The 22,726-nt window shown below is 44.3% G+C and overlaps 1 protein-coding gene and 1 pseudogene across 2 annotated transcripts; one reads left to right on the forward strand and one right to left on the reverse strand.

Moving 5' to 3' along the window:
• Nucleotides 1-11,298: 11,298 nt before the first annotated feature.
• On the reverse strand, nucleotides 11,299-12,545 carry LOC136151194 (ras-related GTP-binding protein C pseudogene; annotated as a pseudogene).
• A 4,202-nt stretch (nucleotides 12,546-16,747) lies between these two features.
• On the forward strand, nucleotides 16,748-22,447 carry LOC136151895 (BOLA class I histocompatibility antigen, alpha chain BL3-7-like). 2 transcript variants are annotated; one of them, XM_065913331.1, is made up of 8 exons: nucleotides 16,748-16,888; nucleotides 17,173-17,442; nucleotides 17,644-17,916; nucleotides 18,532-18,807; nucleotides 18,924-19,028; nucleotides 19,467-19,499; nucleotides 19,640-19,695; nucleotides 19,862-22,447. In XM_065913331.1, exons 1-7 carry the CDS (start codon nucleotides 16,816-16,818, stop codon nucleotides 19,669-19,671), a joined length of 1,062 nt encoding a protein of 353 aa, XP_065769403.1. In that variant the 5' UTR covers nucleotides 16,748-16,815; the 3' UTR covers nucleotides 19,672-19,695; nucleotides 19,862-22,447. The 2 variants fall into 2 exon arrangements, with proteins under 2 accessions (XP_065769403.1, XP_065769404.1); XM_065913332.1 differs by lacking the exon at nucleotides 18,924-19,028.
• Nucleotides 22,448-22,726: the final 279 nt, after the last annotated feature.

Raw genomic sequence — 22,726 nt, forward strand, 5'->3', positions numbered from 1 at the left:
AGATGGAAGTTCATCGCCCATGAGTGAAAGTTGTGGCGAATTTGCACAGTACATGAGAGACCATCTGGGGATGAGACACCATCCGGGGAAGGAATTATAGAGGTGCTAAGGAAGTTTAGGAATAACTCAATCCAAACAAAGGAAACATGCCCGGCTGGAGACTAAAACTCAGGAAGAAAAATTGATTTCAGGGTACTGGACTCCATCTGAAGAGAAAAGTGTGGCTGCAGAAAAGGGTGAACTTCACGGGATCCAGGAAAGGGAGACCCAGGGGATACAAATTGTGAGTTGTTTAATTACTCCCTGTAGGGAGACAGGCTTGTTCTGGCCGTGAGTATTCTTTCCGTTGTAACCCACTGTTAAATCACACCAAATGGCTGTGATGTCAAGTGTATAATAGCACTGAACTAACATTCATGCTCTACGTATCAAAAGATGGGTGGAGAGAACTTCTTATGTCAGTTTGATGAAGAATTCATGATTACACTAGAATCTCTCGATGGGTTAAGCTGGACCAACAGCAGAGGTACATGGATTGCGTTATTCTGAGCCTAAACGTGGTACCACCAGCCATCACAGGGACACTGAAAAAATTAATAAATCCTGTGAAACTTGTATTCATGATAGAGATGTGGCTGGGATTTTGTTCACTTTATCCCACCACTTCTATGGGGACCTCCTTATCCCAGGAAAAGGAATAACTGTGCATCTCTTGAGAGACTCTGGTCTCTTTAGTTCACAGACGTTGAGTGCCAGTTAATGACTGTGTTTCCCTCTTTGAACTGACTGCTAGAGAGCTCAGTTACAAACTGGTAGTTTTCCTTCCAGCATGATGTATTATATTAACCTTACTCTTGGTTTTATCCCATTTTTCTAACTCTTCATTTCCCTGGTTGTAATTTTTATTGTTTATTTTAGATTATGTTTAAAACAAGACCCTCCTCCAGGGGAAACCTTCCTGACCCAGGGATCGAATTTTCGTCTCCTGCAGCTCCTGCACTGCAGGCAGATTCTTTACTGTTGAGCTACTGGGGAAGCCCTGTATAAAACCAGGCTGGTATAAGTGAATACCATGTTTATTCCAGGACTGGTATTTACTGTAACCTGAATGAAATGTTTCCAAAGAACCCACCTCTCTTGATTCTGACTTCTTGGTCACCAAGCAATATTTTGATTGGCAGTCATCTTTTCCCTTCTAGGAATCTTACTACTAGGAGGGCCACATGCTGGATAGTGGGCAAAAGTGTTCCATCTCAGGAGCTAAATGGTTTCTAAACCAGAGATTCAACAATATCTTGCATGTGTCCCAGTTTCTCTTTGGGTGTGGGGATTATTCTAGAGCTCAGAAGGGAGCTTCCTGAGCAAAAGCACAGTGTATCCAGTTCTCTTACTTCATTTTATATGAGGTAAACCCCTCTGCGAAGCTTTCCAGGGGGAAGACAGAGGACGGAAGCAGCATTAAGGAGAGACGGAAAGTACTAGTCAGCTTACTGTGTGAACACATTCATTTTGGTACTAGTAGCTGCTGACCTGGGGCAGGTTAGAGCAGCTAAGTCTTCATTTATAAAATGGAGATTAAAAAATAAATAAATAAATAAAATGGGGATAATAAAGTCGCCTCCCAACTTGCAGCTTCCCAGGTGGCGCTAGTGGTAAAGAATCGGCCTGCCAATTGCAGGAGACTCAAGAGACGCAGGTTAGATCCCTGAATTGGGAAGATCCCCTGGAGGAGGAAGTGGCTACTGACTCCAGTATCCTTGCCCGGGAAAATCCCAAGGATAGAGGAGCCTGGTGGGTTACCGTCCATGGGGTTGCAAAGAGTCGGGCACGACCGAGCACCTGAGCGCCCAACTTGTATAGATTAAATAAGACGACTCATGTAAATCACTTAGCATAGCTGCTATAACTATTGCCATTTCTATCGCTGTCAAAACTATAACCATCAATGATGCTCACTACAATTCTACGAGGTAGGATGAGTGAAGCGAAAGTTGCTCAGTCGTATCGGACTCTTTGTGACCCCACGGACTATACAGTTCATGGAATTCTCTAGGCCAAAATACTGGAGTGGATAGCCTTTCCCTTCGCCAGGGGATCTTCCCAATCCAGGGATCGAACCCAGGTCTCCCTCATTGCAGGCGGATTCTTACGAGGTAGATTAAGATGACATTTTTTGAAGACTGGACGCGGGTAATGCGCGTTCCTGTCACTCCGCAGGCTGCCACTAGAGGGCAGGCTGAGGTAGCGCGTGCGGGAAAGAGCAAGGCCTATGGTTAGCTCTGTAAGCCGGAACAAGCGGCAACAATGGGGAACAGAAGCAACCAGCTCTTAAGTGTGAGCCCCGCGGTTTTAAAAGTACTAGCCAAGGCTCTGCCTCTTTATCTGTCTGTCCGTCTCAAGGTCTCGGGTGGTCTTTTCTTCTTTTCCGATGACTCAGCTCACAGGACACCTAAATCCACCCCCTCTCATTCATTCTTCTCTCCATATTCTCTGGGACTTAAGGACTCTTTTACCCTCAGATTTCTTTTGCTCAAATAAGTAAATGAGAGACAGGATACTAAATCCCCACTCTGGGGCAACTCAGGTTTCTCCTATAGGCAGAGCGACAGCAAATAACATGCATCATTCCGTCCTGTAGACCCTTAGATCCACAAACTCACTTGATTCCACCACCATAATTCTGGTGACGACCCCCGTCTAGAGCCTCGTCCCATCCTGCCTTCCACCCACACGCTCCAAGCCCCAAGGGTAGTCCTTATGCAGAAACTTCTGGTAATACGGTGAGTGTGGGGAAGGCCTCATGCCCTTCCGGGTGCAAGATAGGCAACATCGAGATTTAAGGAGTTACTGCTAGTGTATTCTAAGCACAATTCTAAATGCACCAATAGTTGCTCTTTCAGTCCTGGATTCTACTGTTAAAAATTTCTGTGAATGCACGCTGTTTCACTTTTAAATGTCTCAGGCAACAGAAGGCATCACAGATTCTTTGGACCCACTGAGAAAGCCCTGGGCTGTCCATGTAGCAAGAGGACATTTCAAGAGGGGACTCTGGCTCAAGAGGATTCTGGCCAGTCTGATCCCCAGACTCCTAACACTGGAGCCCAGTGAGGATCCAGTACAGCAAGTTTGGTTCTGTGAGCACCACAGGGAAAGGGCCTTTTTCTGTTTCCAGGAGGAACAGCTATTCCTGTGTGTGGCTTGTAAAGACCACATACAGCACAAAGGCCACTGGGTGCTGCAGAAGGAAGATGCTGGACCTCATGAGGAAGGTAAACCCTCTTACTGTTAAACCAGGTACAAGCCCCGGGGTGATTGGTTGTATTACTGACCTATGTGCTAGTACAGAAAAATAAACTGCTCTGTCCTCTAAACACAATTCTAGATGCAGTAACCGTTGCTCTTTCAGCCCTGGATTCTATTGGTAAAACTTTCTGTGAACACACACTATTTCACTTCTAAATGTTTCAGGCAACAGAAGGCATCATAGCCTCTCTATCTGCAGAATCTATAACTCTGAGTGCTGCTCTGAGATTTCACACACCCTCCAGAATCCCCTTCAGATTTCTGAGTGTGAAGCAGACGTGATTGGACATGAAGTTATACAAATAGAAATGTTCACAATAAATAAGGTTTTCCTTGAGGTTGGCTCTATTATTTGAGCAAATAAAAACTATGTTATTTCTAGAAAAATGAAACCAGATATATTCATCAGCTGTGTTTCTACTGAAAGGCAGAAATCTGACTCAGGCTTGTCAAAGGGTGAGTCATTGTCTTACTGAACAAACCAAAGAAAAGCCAGGGAGCAGGTGAACCTCAGGTACAACTAGAACCAAGGGCTTGAATGCAACTAAGACTCCCCATCTCTTGTTTCCTCTTCTCTCCCACAGGGGAGCTGTATGGCTCCTCCCTGGAAGAATGAGGGCTCTATCCTGCTTAAATTAAGGCTGCTAATGTCTACCACATTGATACAAAATGGGAAAAGTTATTTTCCTAAAACAAAATCTTCATCATTCTCTACTTATTTCTTGGGATCCATATATTGGAACCTTGGGCAAATAGGCCCTAAGTTTTCCTTCAAACAGTAAGACTCTATTCCTAATCTCCTGTTGCTTCAATTGCCTGGGAAACCAAGGAGGTATTAACCTTGAGTTATACCGGTTCCATTTCTTTTACAGTTTCTTCTCTTCACTCTCAGCACCTGACTCTCTCCTTCCTCTACTACGCCCGCTGGCTCACTCTGCAAATCATCCTCTCAGCCTGCAGATCACCTGCTGTGCCGGATGCAGGCTCTTGATGTCATCAGTGAATCTGAGAAGCCATGATAATCCTGAGAACCAAGGAACACTTTTCGGCAGGATTCCAAGTCCACGAATTAGAGTAAAGGCTTTTCCTCTCTCTTCCAGGAGGTGGCGCCAGAGGACAGGTTTCCGCCTTCACTCACTCGTGTTTCCTGCCTGTGAGACCGGGCACGTTCCACCCCTGCACCTCACTCAGTCCCCGTCAAGGGTGTGGCCCCTCAGTGCTTCTTGTGCCTCCAAAGTCTTGGTTCCTTGTTGAAGCCAGTGCCGCTGGCACCAGTGCCAAACTAGGATAGTAGGTCCTTCGCTCGTGTCTGGGATCCTCTGACCCATAGCGGGAATGAGTGAATGGAGGCGGCTGGGATGGTGCAGGCATCTCTGCCATGTCCTGGGTTGTCAGGTTCTCCTTCTCCGCTGCTGTGAGTTGGGGGTGGACAGGTCGAAGCCATGGGCATCTCAGTAGCTGGTGGGTTGGGCCCCAGGACCCACTTCTGTGGCTGCCTTGTTACCTGGGGCTCTGGGAACCACTGAGGCTGGAAGGCTGGATTTCCGGGTCACTTTGCTGCTACTGCTGGGGGTTCTGGGGCTTCCGACTCCGTGGCCGCAGCTGGAGAACAGGATCGGGGCGCCGCCTCTGCCCTTCCCTCGGTTCCGCCTCCTCTCTGTGTCCCTGCCCACCCATCTTTACGCACAGCGTGGGATTCTCCGCATCCTGGGGTGTTGGGCAGAGGCACCTCTGTTTTATTGTGCATGTTTACCGGTTGTGGATGGAAGGGGAGAGACAACGGCAGCTTTTCGCTCCTCCTTCTCCTCAGGTTCCAGTTTTATGTGCAGAATGGCCTCCTGTTTAGCTGGAGGCCTGTCTCAGCTGGAGCCTGAGGGGCCCTGGGGAGCCTCCCTGACCTGTGACTCCCAAAGTCCTAGGTCACCATCAAGGTCAGAAATTAGATTTGGGTGCAGGACTGCAGGGCCTTTAATGTCAAGTTGGAAAGTAATCCACACACTGGAGATTTCTGGCTGCCTTTTCTTTTTATTGTACATCTTCCTGCTGCTGCCCAAGTGCTGGAGCTTTTTCTCTCTAAGGGGAGGTGCTCAGACCTCAGTGGCCTCATCCTGCACTCTCCAGATGCCACTTCCTGAGTCAGCTCACTCTCACACCTCCTGAGAGGCTGTTGTCACCTCGGTCTCCCTCCTCAATCCTCTTCACTGCCTCCCACTCCCAGTTGTTAATAGTGAGCTTCTTAACTCAGAAAAGAAAAAGGACTCAGGTGAGAAGTCCATCCTCCTCCTCCCGCACTCCCACCCCTGCACCTGCTTCCTCACCTTCCACAGTGATGATGGACGGTGCCCTCCTGTCTAAGGCCACCCCTCAGCGTGAGCACAGGATCCAGCTCCATCCTCCCCTGTAGCATCAGTTTCCCATACTCTACTGGCTCCTTCAGTCTTGCATACAAATGTGCTGCAATTCCTTCCACTAAAAAAAAAAAAAAAGTCCAACAAAACTAAATAAATATAACAAAGTCCTTCCATAAACACCCACCACTCTGTGTCCTGTTTCCTTCCAACTACTGCTCCATATCTAGGACTCCCCTTGCAGAAACAGTTCTCTTACCCACTGGGTTATCTTTTTAATTTTTATCTAATGACTATATGCACATAGTTTTCAAAAGTAAAACTCTTCTGTAAGACTTGATATCAAGACTGATGTCCCTAATCTTCCGTGTCACCCCATCTCTTGAATGTAGAGACAGCTGTTTTAGTTCTTTTGGCTGATCCTCTGTCATCTCAATGCCTCTAAATAGCATGCCCTTACCATACTCCTCTGTTTTTCAGTTTTATGTACCATTTTTCATTCTGGTTCTTCTTTCACAGACCCCTCTCCTTCAGATATAATTAGAACTTTATTTTCCCTGAAATAAATATTTTAGCTTTGTTGTACTTATTTTAACTCATTCCCACCTCTCCCTAGAGTCCTGTCTTCGTGAGCATCTGTGAACACATTTGATGTTCCACCAACTTCATCTGTTTGCACAGACTGTCCTGCAACCCTCAGCGCTGCCCCATGGGGACAGGTTCCCTGAACACCTGGGATCAGATCTCTTCATCTCAGCCTGGGCAGCCCTCTGCCTCTGGGTTCTGCTCCCCTGTGATCCGTTTATGTTTATCCAGTGAAGGAAAACAACACCAAAAGCTCAATGTAATATAGACAAGGATTATCTCCAGTGATGGGTAGTTTTGAACAATTATAACCTTAAGGTGATAAACTTCCTTGTAGCTCAGTGGGTAAAGAATCTGCCTGTAAGACAGGAGACCTGGATTCAATACCTGGATCAGGAAGATCACCTGGAGGTGGAAATGGCAACCCACTCCAGTATTTGTCTCTGGAGAATCCCATGGACAGAGGAGCCTGGTAGGCTACAGTCCATGGGGTCGCAAGAGTTGGACATGACTTAGCAACTAAACTATGACAACTTAGCGACTAAACTATGACAACTTAATGTCTGAACATGCTAGTTGTTAAAATACATATTAATGAAATTTTCTGTGCATGCTTCATTTTAAGACTCTAAGAATTTCCATGTGAAGATTGTAATTTAATATGCATTAGCCTATGAGTCACACAGTATCCTTTGAGGGGAAGAAACTGAAAATTAAGAACACTCTAAATATGCACTATCCAATGTGCTAGCTACTAGCCACATATGGCTATTTAAATTAAATAAAATTAAAATAAACACGGACTTACAGATATAGAGAACAGATCTGTAGTTGCCAAGGAGGAGGCCTGGGGGAGGGATGAACTGGGTGTTTGGAGTTAGTAGATGCAAATTATTACCTATAGAATAAGCAACCAGGTCCTACTGTATAGTACAGGGAGCTATATTCAATAGCCTGGGATTAAACCATAATGGAAAAGAGTATAAAAAAGTATATATATGTAAACTGAGTCATTTTGCTGTACAGTAGAAATTGATACAACATTGTTAATCAACCATAATTCAATAAAATAAATAAAATATTTAAAAACTAATTAAATAAAATTAAAGTGCTCAGCACAATGGCCACTTTTGAGGTGCTAAATAGCCATGTGTAGCTAGTGACTACCTGCCTGGATAGCACAGATATAAAACAATTCCTTCATCACAGAGCAGTTTGTTAGACCAGACTGCTCATCATGATTTGTGACCCTCAAGTCAGATACATTAGACACATGGGAGATGAAAGGGCTAATATTATTTCTCTTAGACACTACGTCAGATTTCTGTATGGGATATGAACACATATTAAGCTGGTGTGTAACAAAACCAAACTAGGTTATGAGTAGGTCTGGAGCCTTCAAGTACAAACTCTTCCCAGGTCCAAAGGAAACACCTGTCCCTCCACCTCCCTTCCCAGACTGAGGACACTCTCTGGCATCGCTTACTAGGGGCTCAGTTCTCTCCTAGAGAACTCAGGAGAGAGTTCTCCTCTCCTGAGGAGAGGAGGGCAGGGCAGGGCCCTCAGCTAAGTTTGGGGAGGCAGTGAGTCCAGCTCAGGGGGAAGTAGTCTTTGAATGAAGAGGAGGCAAAGGCAGGGATCAGCTGGGAGACCCCCTGGTTTACTCAGAAGAGCAGTTCTCAGTGTGTGGTCTGTGGAACCCTTGACGTCAGTGAGACCATTTCATGAGATCCATGAAGTGAAAACTACTTTTATAGCATCACTAAGATATTATTTGACTTTTCGCTATGTTGAAATTTGCTTTGAGGTATAAATAATAATAATAGAGACTATGGCAGGATACAAAATTAATGCACAGGAATCTCTTGCATTCCTATATACTAACAACAAAAGATCAGGAAGAGAGATTAAGGAAAAAATCCCATTTACCACTGTAATAAAAAGAATAAAATATCTAGGAGTAAACCTACCTAAAGAGGCAAAAGACCTGTACTCGGAAAGCTATAAGACACTGATGAGTGAAATCAAAGATAACACAGATGGAGAGATATACCATGCTCTTTGATTGGAAGAATCAATATTGTGAAAATAAATATACCACACAAAGCAATTTGCAGACTCAGTGCAATCCCTATCAAATTACCAATGACATTTTTTACAGAATTAAAACAAAAAAAAAATTGTACAATTTGTATGGAAACATGAAAGACTCCAAATAGCCAAAGCAACCTTGGGAAAGAAAAATGGAGTTGGAGGACTCAGGCTCCCTGACCTCAAACCATACTGCAAAGGTACAGTAATCAAAACAGTATGGTACTGGCACAAAAACAGAAATATATATCAATGGAAAAGGATAGAAAACCCAGAGATACACCAACACACCTATAGTCACCTAATTTATAACAAAGGGGACAAGAATATACAATGGAAAAAAGACAGTTTCTTCAATAAGTGGTACTGGGAAACCTGGACAGCTGCATGTAAAAGAATGAAATTAGAACACTACCCAACACCATATACAAAAATAAACTGAAAGTGGATTAAAGACATAAATGTAAGGCCAGACACTATAAAACTCTTAGGGAAAACATAGGCATAAAATCATGTTTTTTCCTTAATATATATATTTTTTCTTGAAGTATTGTTGACTTACAATGTTACAGGTGCACAGCAAGATGATTCAGTTATATAAATACACATATATTATTTTTCAGACTATTTTCTGTTATAGGTTATTACAAGATATTGACTATAGGACACTGTTTGACATAAATTATCAGCAAGGTCTTTTTTGATCCATCTCTGGTAGTAATGAAAATAAAAACAAAAATAAACAAATGGGACCTAATGAAACTTAAAAGCTTTTGCCCAGCAAAAGAAACTAAACAAGATGAAAAGATAACCCTCAGAATGAGATAAAATGTTTGCAAATGAAGCAACTGATTAAGGATTAATCTCCAAAATATACAAACAGCTCATGTACCTCAATATAAAAAAACAAACAACCCGAACTTTTTGTTAAAAGTGGACAGAAACCCTAAATAGACATTTCTCCAAAGAAGACAAACAAATGGGCAACAGACACATGAAAAGATGCTCAACGTCACTAATTATCAGAGAAATTAAATCAAAATTACAATGAAATATCACCTCACACTGATCAAAACGGCCATCATCAAAAAATCTATGAACAATAAATGCTAGAGAGGGTGTGGAGAAAAGGAAACTCTCCTACACTGTTGGTGGGGATGTAAACTGATACAGCCACAATGGAGAACAGTATGGAGATTCCTTAAAAAACTAAAAATAGAGTTATCCTGTGCATATTAAGTCATTTCAGTTGTGTTCAACTCTTTGCAAGCCCACCAGTCTCCTCTTGACCGTGGAGATTCTCCAGGCAAGAATACTGGAGTGGGTTGCCATGACCTCTGACCCAGGGATCGAACCTCTTACATATCCTGCATTGGAAGGTGGGTTTGTTTGTTTGTTTGTTTAAACCACTAGTGCCACCTGGGAAGCCCAGGACATATATTAAGTTAACCTCAAAAATGCATTCCAATATACAGTAGGTGCAGAAAATTACTGTTTGATTCCACTTATATGAGGTACCTAGAATAGTCAAATTTATAGAGTTAGAAAGTACATTGGTAGATGCTGGGGGCTAGGGAGCAGAAAGATGGAGAAGAGGAATGGGGAGTTACTGTTTAATGGGGACAGAGCTTCAGTTTAGCAAGGTGAAAAATTCAGAAGATGGATAATGGTGAGAGTAGCACAACAATGTGAATGTACCTAATTGTCCCTGAACTGTACAGTTAAATATGGTTATAATGGTATGTTTTACATTATGTGACTGCCACCATAATAAAAAAACCACTTTAAAAAGTGGAGACTAAGATAGCAAACTGACATAGTAATTATTTTCACCACCACCTACATGCAGGGAAAAAAAGCAGGTTTGTTTTAATAACTCTTGGTTGACACATTAACAATCTTATCTTTCCTTAATAAACTACAATGGTAAAAAATATGAAAAATACTATATATGTATAAATGAAATCTATATCTATTTTACATATGGTAATGTAAGTTTCCATGTTACTCTTTCCATACATCTCACCCTCTCCTCCCCTCTCCCCATGTCCATTAAGTCTATTCTCTATGTCTGTTTCTCTATTGCTGCCCTATAAATAAATTCTTCAGTACCATTTTTCTAGATTCCGTAAACATTGCATTAGTATAAGATATTTATCTTTCTCTTTCTGACTTATTTCACTCTGTTAAATTTCCTTTTTAAACAGTAATCAGAATCATTTATCTAATGTAGGGGAAGGAACCCAGATATCTGGTACCCAAAAGAGAGGTGCAAAAATTTTCTTTTGTCTTAAAGTTTATTCCTCAGTACTTCCTAGGGAACGAACACAGCAGCCACTGCTGAGACTTGCTCTCAACTTGATGCAGCATAAAATTTTCTCAGTTCTTCAAAAACAAATATAGGAATGTCCTTTGCTATGGTCAGACCACATGTCTTCTGAGTTAGCAAGCAAATGCATTTAGAAGGTCTGAGGTGTGCCAGGTCCAAAATTGAAATCTGAGAGACAGTGCTAGAACTTAAGCAAGGCAGTATTTTAAGAGACTACTCAAGTGAAAATCTAAGTGAAGCATATAAAAATTCAGTTCTTTCTATTATTTTCAACTGGTAATTGATGGCAACATTCCCTGGTAAGGACGGGTAAGTGGTGTTATCTCAAGGTCCAAAATATCCCAGCTACCTAAAGTAGGGACCCCAAGAGGAGGACACACAGTTCTGTGGTCTCTGGAATTCTTTTTTGCCCTTTAAAAAAAGAAAGAAAGAAAGAAATAGTACTGTCAGTTGCACACCACTGGCTGAAGGGGTTTTCATCAAAATGAGAAACTCTACCCCTCATCTCTAGTGGGACAGGCACCAGGTTCTCACAAGCAGCAACTCCCATGTCCTGCAGCATGTGGTCTCTGACCCTGGCGTGAAGAATAAGCTGACACAGAGCCCTGACCACTGGCCACTGACTACAGGCTAGATGGTGTTTCATGGTGTGCAATTGTGTGTCAATGCTTTCAGGCTGGGGGCACTGGTCTGGTGATTACATCTCCGGTGAGAAGCCACACCCACTTCAAAAACCTCATGAACAGCTTTTCGGAAACAATGGAAGTTATAGTCTATTAAACTTTTTCATTCAAAACTTTCTTCCCTATGGATGCAAACCAGTGCCAAAAATTTAGTCACCTCCTTTAAATACAGGACAGTTGTGTTATTCAGCTTGATGATGGCCATGGACTCTTTTGTGGTAAGCACTTCCACTTCCATCTCCCTTTAATCCATATATACAAGACACATAAATCACAACATCAATCATGTCACAGCAAAGTTCCTATGACTACGTATCCACAGGCGAACTATCTGTTGCAATGTAGATTTTGCTAACATCAAAGGAAAAGCTTTTTCAATACCTGAATTCGATATAATGATATTTAATAGGTTTTCCAAGATTGGTAGCTGTGGGATAAGTTTCGGCAGCACCTTACTAAAGGCTGCAAATATTGAACCGTCATAGATACTAGTAAAATAAAAGCTAAGGTGGAGTTTTTCTAACCCGGCATCTGCAAGGTCATCATTGGCCCTTTAATGAATGTCCTTCTGTGTTTCTATTTTGTAATCATCAGACAGGCCATCAACTTTGTGAATAAAAACCTCAAAATTCATGTCTAGGTTCTCTGTAGGCTTTAGAAACAGTAATGTGAAGTCTTGTTAGAGCCTCCATGTAGTCATCCTGTACATCAACGACATATATCAATGCTCCTGTCCCCCTGAAGATCTTCTCAAACCAAAAGTTGGGTCTAAAAAGTCCATTTGCCCAGAAAAACCCCATATTTGGAAATTTACAAAGGAGCTATTAGAAATGTCATCTTTGTAAGTCTTTTTGGTCTTTTCCAAAAAGAGGGTCTCATTGGGTGACATTTTATGAAACACCACCTTCTGAATGCAGGACTTGCCTGTTGCTCCGGAGGCCCATGAGCAGAATCCTTGACTTGGAGCTGTCAGCACCCGACTCGGGCCACAGCCTCCGCTGGCCCCCGTCCTAACTCTGCCGCCCGCCGCCTCCCCTTCCTCCTGCTTCACGCCATAGTCAAGTCCTTTGGGAACAAATCCGCTGTGCGGTACTTGCCCGGGAGGGGCGTCTCCTCTGCCCAGTACTGCAGGGACAGGACAGTACCCTGACAGGCTAAGCCAGACCGCTGCCTCTCCAGTCCACCACAGCCTGTAGGCAGATTCATTACCATCTGAGCCAATATAAATTTAGATGAATTCATACAGATAGGTTGAGCGATAATTTTCTAAAATGTTTTATTATTAATATAAACAGAAAAGTGCCATAAATTGCTTTGCTTGGGTAGACTAACTTCTCCCCAGCAGACCACAGAGCTGGGGTGTAGACAAGTGAGCCCAGGGTGTTCTCATCCTCCCCGTGCAGTTCCCCTGAGGCAGCGACCTTCTCTCTAGTCTCCCCTCTAGGGCCTGACCCAGGGCCTGACTCAGGGGCTCAGTCAACACTCCCTGAAACACTACACTTGGGAAGTGGCCTCTTGTGTCCTAGTCAAGACAGTGACTTCCTCTAGTAGGCACCCCCAAATACTGACTCTTACAGAACTTTTGATTTGCTCTAACAGCAGGACTGTGAAGGTGGCAAGTGGAAATGTTGACTTCTTTTGCTGACAAAACCATGGAGCCGGCAGCACTTGTGCCATTTCACAGAAGGCCACCAGAGGATAGAGTATGGATGCTTATGACAAGCACTCAGCCCCGTGACCCCGCCCCGCCCCCCACTCAAAAGTTGTTTTTTCCCAACTTAGGCTTAATCAGAACATGTTCGAACTTGGAGGATTTCTTGAAGGTGCATTGATTTGCTTTTCTTCTTTCATCTCACTTGGAAGCTAATAAAAGTCCACTACAAATAACAAATATAAGTTGTCATAAGTTGCCCTGTGACACATGGATGGTAAAATTATGTGTCCAGTTCTCAATCTGTATCTAGCCTCTGTCCATCCTCTCTCTCTCTCTCTCTCCATCCATAAACATCTATCTATGCAACAATCTATGTAATGTACTAGAGATGCTTTTCAATCATGTTACCAAGGATTTGTGACATGAGTCTTTGTGTACTAAGTGTTCTGCTCAGAAGACAGTGGGAATGTCCCTGATGCCATGTGAAGGTGGGCAGTAGGTCTCAATGGGAGTCGTCCAAAGTGGAAGATCCACTCAGTGTAGTCAAGGTCAAGTCCATACTGTCTCCTGTCCCCAAAGCATTGAGTCTGCCTTCCTGGGGGAAATTTGTTAAAATCCCTCATATTCTAAGAAACATCAGGGTGCAAATAATGAGCAATATTTACAATAACTGTGGGAGAGAGAGAAAGAGATGGTTTTGATTACCTGCTACTATGTCAACAACAACCTTCACGGTATTCCATTACAACCGTTACTCAGCCATGTGAGAGCAGAGTCTATACCTCGGTTTCGAGTGTATTACAGACTCTCAGCCCAAAGCATGAGCCAAACTGGACAAAACATGTGTCAACACTGCTGGATGAATACATTTGGGATCAGGACCTGACAGACTGGAGAATGTATTTGATATCAGAACTCTTCTGGAGCCGTCCTGACAGGAAGTAATCATAAATTATCTGCTACCTCTCCTGCCAGGCCCTGGACACTGACAACCTTCCCATATCACCCCTCAGCCAGGACAACCCTGATCACAGGTATTCCCCACATGAAATCTCACTATCAACTCTAACTTCTTCGGCTCACTTTGGCCTCCTTGATTGTCCTACTGTGTGTTTACCACTCTAGGGATTCAGGGACACCTCTGATTCCCTTGGGAAACTAATATCAGATCTTATGGTTCCAAATAGGAAAAGAAGTACATCAAGGGTGTATATTGTCACCCTACTTATTAACTTATATGCAGAGTACATCATGAGAAATGTTGGATTGGAAGAAGCACAAGCTGGAATCAAGATTGCTGGGAGAAATATCAATAACCTCAGATAAGCAGATGACACCACCCTTATGGCAGAAAGTGAAGAATAACTAAAGAGCCTCTTGATTAAAGTGAAAGAGGAGAGTGAAAAAGTTGGCTTAAAGTTCAACATTCAGAAAACTAAGATCATGGCATCTGGTCCCATCACTTCATGGGAAATAGATGGGGAAACAGTGGCTGACTTTATTTTTCTGGGCTCCAAAATCACTGCAGATGGCAATTGCAGCCATGAATTTAAAAGACGCTTACTCCTTGGAAGGAAAGTCATGAAACAACCTAGATGGTATATTAAAGAACAGAGACATTACTTTGCCAGCAAAGGTCCGTCTAGTCAAACCTATGATTTTTCCAATGGTCATGTATGGATGTGAGAGTTGGACTATAAAGAAAGCTGAAAATAAATAAATAAATAAATAAAAAATAAAAATAAAAAAAATAAAATAAAAAAAAAGAAAGCTGAGTGCCGAAGAATTGATGTTTTTGAACTGCGGTGTTGGAGAAGATTCTTGAGAGCCCCTTGGATTGCAAGAATATCCAACCAGTTCATCCTAAAGGCGATCAGCCCTGGGTGTTCATTGGAAGGACTGATGCTGAAGCTGAAACTCCAGTACTTTGGCCACCTGATGCGAAGAGCTGACTCGTTTGAAAAGACTCTAATGCTGGGAAAGATTGAGGGCAGGAGGAGAAGGGGATGACAGAGGATGAGATGGTTGGATGGCATCACTGACTCCATGGACATGAGTTTGGGTAAACTCCGGGAGTTGGTGATGGACAGGGAGGCCTGGCGATGCCGTCCATGGGGTCACAAAGAGTCGGACACCACTGAGTGACTGAACTGAACTGAACTGAACTGATGGAACTAAAGTTTAATGATGAGACTTAATTGACAAGGCAAAAATTATATGGACAAGTAAAACTTGACATGACTTAACTCGATGGTGGTGTTTTCCTGGAGCAATGAATGGTAAACTTGATGGCATAAAACAGATTATGTTTTTTTCTTTGAAGTGAATGTGCTTGGTGAACATTAGCTTTACTCTGATGATGCTGAAAAGGATCTGATACACTGCAAGAGGAACAGAAGTAAGTATATCATGTTATAACGGCATAGAATGGTATGTTAATTCTACAATCTGCTATTACCCACTTGTGTTAGAGTAACTTAAGAAAACCTGGTGTGAATATCGGCCTGTCAAAATTCTCATGCTTAGATGAAATTCAAAAGATGGTGTTCTAATCTTAACATAGGCCTTGCACAAATATTGCTATGTTGTATTTCCTATTGCAAAAATGAGCTGCTTCTTTTAGGAAAATCAAAAGGCTTATAGTCATATTTCAAAAGGCAAATTAAGATATTTTTCTAAAAAAAAAAAACAAAACTTCTAAGATGACATAGGAAGTACACATCAAGCACTTCTGCTACATTCCAAAGCATTATGTTGCAAGGAAAATAATTTGTTTGAGCTGAACTAGCCTCTTTTTCATGGAATACAATGTTTACTTGAAAAAATGAATGATGCTGGAAGATCTACAAAACTTTGTGAAGCATTGTATTAGTTTTAAAAAATTTATATTAGTATAAAAGACAGTCAATGTGCAAAATAAGCTTATGGATTTTAGTGTAATAGAATAGGAAATATTCAATAATATCATTTCAGGTCCACTTTCAAAATAACTTTGAGAAACTACCACTTTTGTAGTTTTAGTTTTGGATCAAAGATGAACTTAGATAATTATCTGAAAAGTGATTTAAAATATTATTATGTATGTGTGGGCTTTTTATTTTCATAGATTTCAACCAAAATAATGGATTTAACATTAGAAGCAAACATAAACATCCAGTGATCTTCTAATGAGAGTGACAAGAAGAGACTTGCAAAAATATAAAAATGTAAAAAGCTTCACTGTTCCCACTGTAGTGTTTATTTGGGGAAATAGTTATATTCCATATTAACTGTGTGAGTTATTAATATTATTCTAAATAAATGAATAAACAAATTCTAACTCTATTATTTCTACTATGGAAAATATCGATAGAAGTAACTATAAACAAAATTACCCTTGGGGTCCTCACTAATTTGTTGGATTGTATAAATATTCTGACCAAAATGTTTTGAAAATCGCTGACTACACAGCTCCTGGGCCAGGACTCAGGGAGTGGGAAGAAAAGCTCTCGGTGCAGGAGAGGAGGGATCAGGACAACGTCCCAGGTTCCCCGGAGGGCGAGGCGCTCAGGGTCTCAGGGTCAAGGGCCCTGTCTGGGGACTGGATGCTCCGTCTTGGGTTTCCCGTCTCCCTGAGTTTCACTTTCACTCTCACAACCCGTGTCGGGCCCTCCTGCCTGAACACGCGTGACGCGGCCCCAGTTCTCACTCCCATTGGGTGTCTGATTTCTAGCTGCCAATATTCATCTCCGCGGTCCCCGGTTACAAAGTGTCCATTCACCCGCTGGACTCGCTTCTCCCCACACCCGCTCCCCAGACTCGCTACTCCCATACCCCCAGGAGATGAGGATCAAGCGGAAGAGAACTCTTCTCCTGCTGCTGCCGGGTGCGCTGGTTGTGACCGAGACGTGGGCGGGTGAGTGCGGGGTCGGGAGGGAACGGCCTCTGCGAGGAGCGGCGAGAGGACCCAGGGAAGGAACGATCCCGCCGCCCTCGGCCAGACCTGCCCCCTCCCCCTGTCCCGTCCTGTCCCTCCCTTGCTTCCCGCCCCCTCTTCTCTGCCCCCCAAGTCCTGGTCCTTCTCCGACGTTTTCGGTCTCACGAGCCCCTCGCCCCTCCCTCCTCCCAGTTTCGTCACCTCAGACCCGGGACCCGAACCGTGAGGAGGTCGGGCCGGGTCTCACCCCTTCCCGCCCCCAGGCTCCCACTCCCTGAGGTATTTCTGCACCGCCGTGTCCCGGCCCGGCCTCGGGGAGCCCCTCTTTATCGTCGTCGGCTACGTGGACTACGCGCAATTCGTGCGGTTTGACAGCGACGCCTCTAACCCGAGGATGGAGCCGCGGGCGCGGTGGGTGGAGCAGGAGGGTCCAGAGTATTGGGATGAAGAGACTCAAAGAGCCAGAGACACCGCAGAGACTTTCCGAGTGAACTTGAACACCCTGCGCGGCTACTACAACCAGAGCGAGGCCGGTGAGTGACGCGGGCCCGGGTCCAGGTCACGACCCCTATCCCCAGGGAACGGCAGGGGTCGCCCTGAGTCTCCGGGTCCGAGGGTCACCCCAACAACATTGCAGAACACGCCCGGACCCCGACCCGGGAGGAGCCGTCGGGACTTGACCCGGTTTCATTTCAGTTTGGGTTTAATCCCTGCGGATGGTCTGGGCGGGTCAGGGTCTCACACCCTCCAGGAGATGTACGGCTGCGACGTGGGGCCGGACGGGCGCCTCCGCGGGTTTGATCAGTTAGCCTACGACGGCAGAGATTACATCGCCCTGAACGAAGATCTGAGCTCCTGGACCGCGGCGGACACGGTGGCTCAGATCACCAAGCGCAAGATTGAGCAGGACGGTGTGGCTGAGCGTGTGAGGAACTACCTGAACCGCGAGTGCGTGGAGTGGCTCCGCAGATACCTAGAGAGCGGAAAGAACACGCTGCTGCGCGCAGGTACGAGGGGCGCGGAGCCTCCCCGATCTCCCCTCGGGCTGGAGCTGGCTTCCCACCAGGAGAAGCAAGTGGGGTCCCTGTGGGAACAGCACCCCAACTTCTTATCTGGAGAGGGAGGAATGCACCCAGGTTTTCATATTCTGTACAAGACAGTGACTCGCCAGTAGCTTCATTTCTCTGAAGGACAATTAAGGAATCCAATGTCTTTGGAGAAGAAGCAAGAAACCATCCCTGAAATAACTGGTCAGCGGTGCCCTTTCACCCTGCCCGCCATCTTGTGACTCATGACTTTCTCAAGGCCTGTTCTCAGTCTGAGACCAGCATAAGAGGCCAGACTCCAGCGTTTCTGAGTCATTCAGTTTCCAGCAAAGTCAGGACCATTGCTCTGTATTCTCCCCCTCAACGTGGAGCGTCCTACCTTGGTTCTCACCCTGACTCCAGAACTTTACAAGGACTAGGAGATTTTCCCAGACCCCAGAGCCCAGGCTGGTGTCTGGTGTTTGTGCTTTTTCTTTTCAAACTCATTTTCTCATCATTTCTCAGAATGGTCACATGATGCTTCTTCCGTGGCCCATGGGAGTAACATAAAATGTGAATTTTCTGATTCTTCCTCAGACCCTCCAAAGACACATGTGACCCATCACCACATCCCTGGCAGTGGGGTCACCCTGAGGTGCTGGGCCCTGGGCTTCTACCCTGAGGAGATCTCACTGACCTGGCAGCGTGATGGGGAGGACCAGACTCAGGACATGGAGCTTGTGGAGACCAGGCCTTCAGGGGATGGAACCTTCCAGAAGTGGGCGGCCTTGGTGGTGCCTTCTGGAGAGGAGCAGAAACACACGTGTCATGTGCAGCATGAGGGGCTTCAGGAGCCCCTCACCCTGAGATGGGGTAAGGACGGGGATGGGATGGAGCTTATCTCAGACAAAGCAGGAGCCCTTCTGGATACAGTTCAGCAAGGTCAGGACTCAAGCCTGAGGTCAGGGCCCCTTCCTTTTCCTCCACAGAACCTCCTCGGCCCTCTATCCCCATCATGGACATCACTGTTGGCCTGGGTCTCCTCCTGGTGGCTGTGGTGGCTGGAGCTGTGTTCTGGTGGAAGAAGTACTCAGGTAGGGAAGGGAGGGAGGCATCTGAGTTTTCGTGTCTCACTGAGGGGTTTCAAGCCCAGGTAGAAGTTTGCCTGCCTTGTTCCTGGGAAATACCATCCACACATATGGGCTTGCTGGTCTAGAACTGATGCTAACATTGACCCTTTTGTAAAGTACGTGTGAAAATGAAAGATAGATTTTTCACCTTCATAGTTCCAGTTGGGGCCTGTTTCTCAGCACTTGAAGGTCAGAGGGGAAGGTCCCCACTGAGGTCAGACCTCTAGAAGGGTTGGAGATGGTCCAGTGCCCTACATCTCCTTTCTTTATATTCCTGATTCTGTCCTGGATTTTTGGTTACAGTTCCAAAAAGTTCTCTGGGGTCCAGAAGTAGGGGGTTTCTCTAGGATATCATGATTCAGTCTTCTCCATGGATTCTCACGTGATGTTTTCTTCTTGCAGGTGAACAAGGAGGAAGCTACACTCAGGCTGCAAGTAAGTACAGAGGGGGTGTGATTCCTGAGACCCTTGTGAGGATGCAGACAGGAGGCCATGGGGGCTCACCCTCCTCAAAGTTCCTTCTCTAGTTTCTCTCCTGTGGGTTCTGACCACGTCCTGCTCTTGTTCTCCCCCAGGCAGTGACAGTGTCCAGGGCTCTGATGTGTGACCAAGGCTCTCATGGATCCTAGAGGTGAGACCCTGGAGGGTCCTGACTGGGAGAACAGGACTGTTGGTGCAGGGGGGACACACTGGGTGGTGGGGGTCTTTGAGTGGGACATGTGAGCATGTGGAGGGCCGTTGAGAATGTGAGCTTACATGACTGACCTACACGGATTCATGATTCTTTTCTTTCACAGTGTGAGACAGCTACCTGTGGGGACAAGATTCCATGTCCCATCCTTGCATTATGACTTGAAGATCTTCTGACTTCTCTTTCTGCAGAAGTCATCTGAATGTGTCTGTGCTGCTATAAGCATAATGTAAAGAAGTGGTGAGCCTGGCACCCCCTCTGTTCACCAGGACCCTTTCCCACACCGGACTGTTTTCTCTTCTCTGATGGTCCTTCCTGATCCAACAGAGGCCAGGGTTGGGCTGTCTCCATCTTTTTAAACTTTTACCAAACTTGTACATGTATATATTTTTAAAAGGCAAAAAAGTCCTACAAGACATTATGAAAAGCTGTGGTCCTTATACCACTTTCCAAATCTCTGATTCTCTTTTCCTAGATGCAAGCATTTCAATAATCAATTGGCTTTTATCTTCTTGTTTTAATAACAAGTTGTATCACGGGAGGAGAAATTGGGAGGTTGGGATTAACAATTACACACCACTATAAATAAAATAGATAACTAATAAGGACCTACTATATAGCACAGGGAATTCTACTCAATACTCTGTAATGGCCTATATCTAAAAAGCATGGATATAAGTTTATGTACAACTGGTTCACTTTCCTGTACATTTGAAACTAATTGTTGTTCAGTTGTTAAGTCATGTCTGACTCTTTGTGACCCCATGGACTGCAGTACACCAGACTTTCCTATCCTTCACTATCTCCCAGAGTTTGCTCAAACTCATGTCTATTGAGTCAGTGATGCCATCCAACCATCTCATCCTCTGTCGCCCCTTTCTCCTTCTGCCCTCAATCTTTCCCAGTATCAGGGTCTTTTCCAGTGAATTGGTCTTTGCACCAGCTGGCCAAAGTATTGGAGCTTCAGTTTAGCACCAGTCCTTCCAATGAATATTCAGGGTTGATTTCCTTTAGGATGGACTGGTTTGATCTCCTTGCAGTCCAAGGGACTCTCAAGTCTTCTCTAGCACCACAATTCAAAAGCAGCAATACTTTGCACTCAGCCTTCTTTATGGTCCAACTCTCACATCCATACATAACTACCAGAAATACCATAGCTTTTACTATAGGGACCTTTGTTGGCCAAGTGATGTCTCTGCTTTTTAATACACTGTCTACGTTAGTCATAGCTTTTCTTGCAAGGAGCAAATGTCTTTTAATTTCTTGGCTGCAGTCACCATCCACAGTGATTTTGGATCCCAAGAAAATAAAATCTGTCACTGTTTTCACTTTTCACCCTTCAGTTTGCCATAAACTGGTGGGACCAGATACCCTGATCTTATTTTTTTGAATGTTGAATTTTAAGCCAGGTTTTTTACTCTCCTCTTTCTCCTTCATCAAGAGGCTCTTTAGTTCCTCTTCACTTTTTGCCAATAGGGTGGTATTATCTTCATATCTGAGATTGTTGATATTTCTCTTGGCAACCTTGATTGCACCTTTTGATTCACTGAGCCTGGCATTTAGCATGATGTACTCTGCATAACAGAAGCAGAAGATATTAAGAAGAGCTGGCAAGAATACACAGAAGAACTGTACAAAAAAGATCTTCATGAGCCCAATAATCACAATGGTGTGATCACTCACCTAGAGCCAGACATCCTGGACTGTGAAGTCAAGTGGACCTTAGAAAGCATCACTACGAACAAAGCTAGTGGAGGTGATGAAATTCCAGTTGAGCTATTTCAAATCCTGAAAGATGATGCTGTCAAAGTGCTGCACTCAATACGCCAGCATATTTGGAAAACTCAGCAGTGGCCACAGGACTGGAAAAGGTCAGTTTTCATTCCAATCCCAAAGAAAGGCAATGCCAAAGAATACTCAAACTACCGCACAATTGCACTCATCTCACACGCTAGTAAAGTAATGCTCAAAATTCTCCAAGCCAGGCTTCAGCAATACGTGAACCATGAACTTCCAGATGTTCAAGCTGGTTTTAAAAAAGGCAGAGGAACCAGAGATCAAATTGCCAACATCTGCTGGATCATCAAAAAAGCAAGAAAGTTCCAGAAAAACATCTATTTCTGCTTTATTGACTATGCCAAAGCCTTTGACTGTGTGGGTCACAATAAACTGTGGAAAATTCTGAAAGAGATGGGAATACCAGACCACCTGACCCGCCTCTTGAGAAACCTGTATGCAGGCCAGGAAGCAACAGTTAGAACTGGACATGGAACAATAGACTGGTTCCAAATAGGAAAAGGAGTGCGTAAAGGCTGTATATTGTCACCCTGCTTATTTAACTTATATGCAGAGTACATCATGAGAAACGCTGGGTTGGAAGAAGCACAAGCTGGAATCAAGATTGCCAGGAGAAATATCAATTAACCTCAGATATGCAGATGACACCACCCTTATGGCAAAAAGTGAAGAGGAACTAAAAAGCCTCTTGATGAAAGTGAAGGAGGAGAGTGAAAAAGTTGGCTTAAAGCTCAACATTCAGAAAACTAAGATCATGGCATCTGGTCCCATCACTTCATGAGAAATAGATGGGGAAACAGTGGAAACAGTGTCAGACTTTATTTTTCTGGGCTCCAAAATCACTGCAGATGGTGATAGCAGCCATGAAATTAGAAGACGTGTACAGAACAGACTTTGGGACTCTGTGGGAGGAGGTGAGGGTGGGATGTTCTGAGAGAATAGCATTGAAACAAGTATACTATCAAGGGTGAAACAGATCACCAGCTCAGGTTGTATGCATGAGAAGTGCTCAGGGCTGGTGCACTGGGAAGACCCAGAAGGATGGGATGGGGAGGGAGGCAGGAGGGGGGATCAGGATGGGGAACACATGTAAATCCCTGGCTGATTCATGTCAATGAATGGCAAAACCCACTACAATATTGTAAAGTAATTAGCCTTCAACTAATAATAATAA

Source organism: Muntiacus reevesi, chromosome 20 (assembly GCF_963930625.1).
Source record: "Muntiacus reevesi chromosome 20, mMunRee1.1, whole genome shotgun sequence".
Lineage (NCBI taxonomy): Eukaryota > Metazoa > Chordata > Mammalia > Artiodactyla > Cervidae > Muntiacus > Muntiacus reevesi.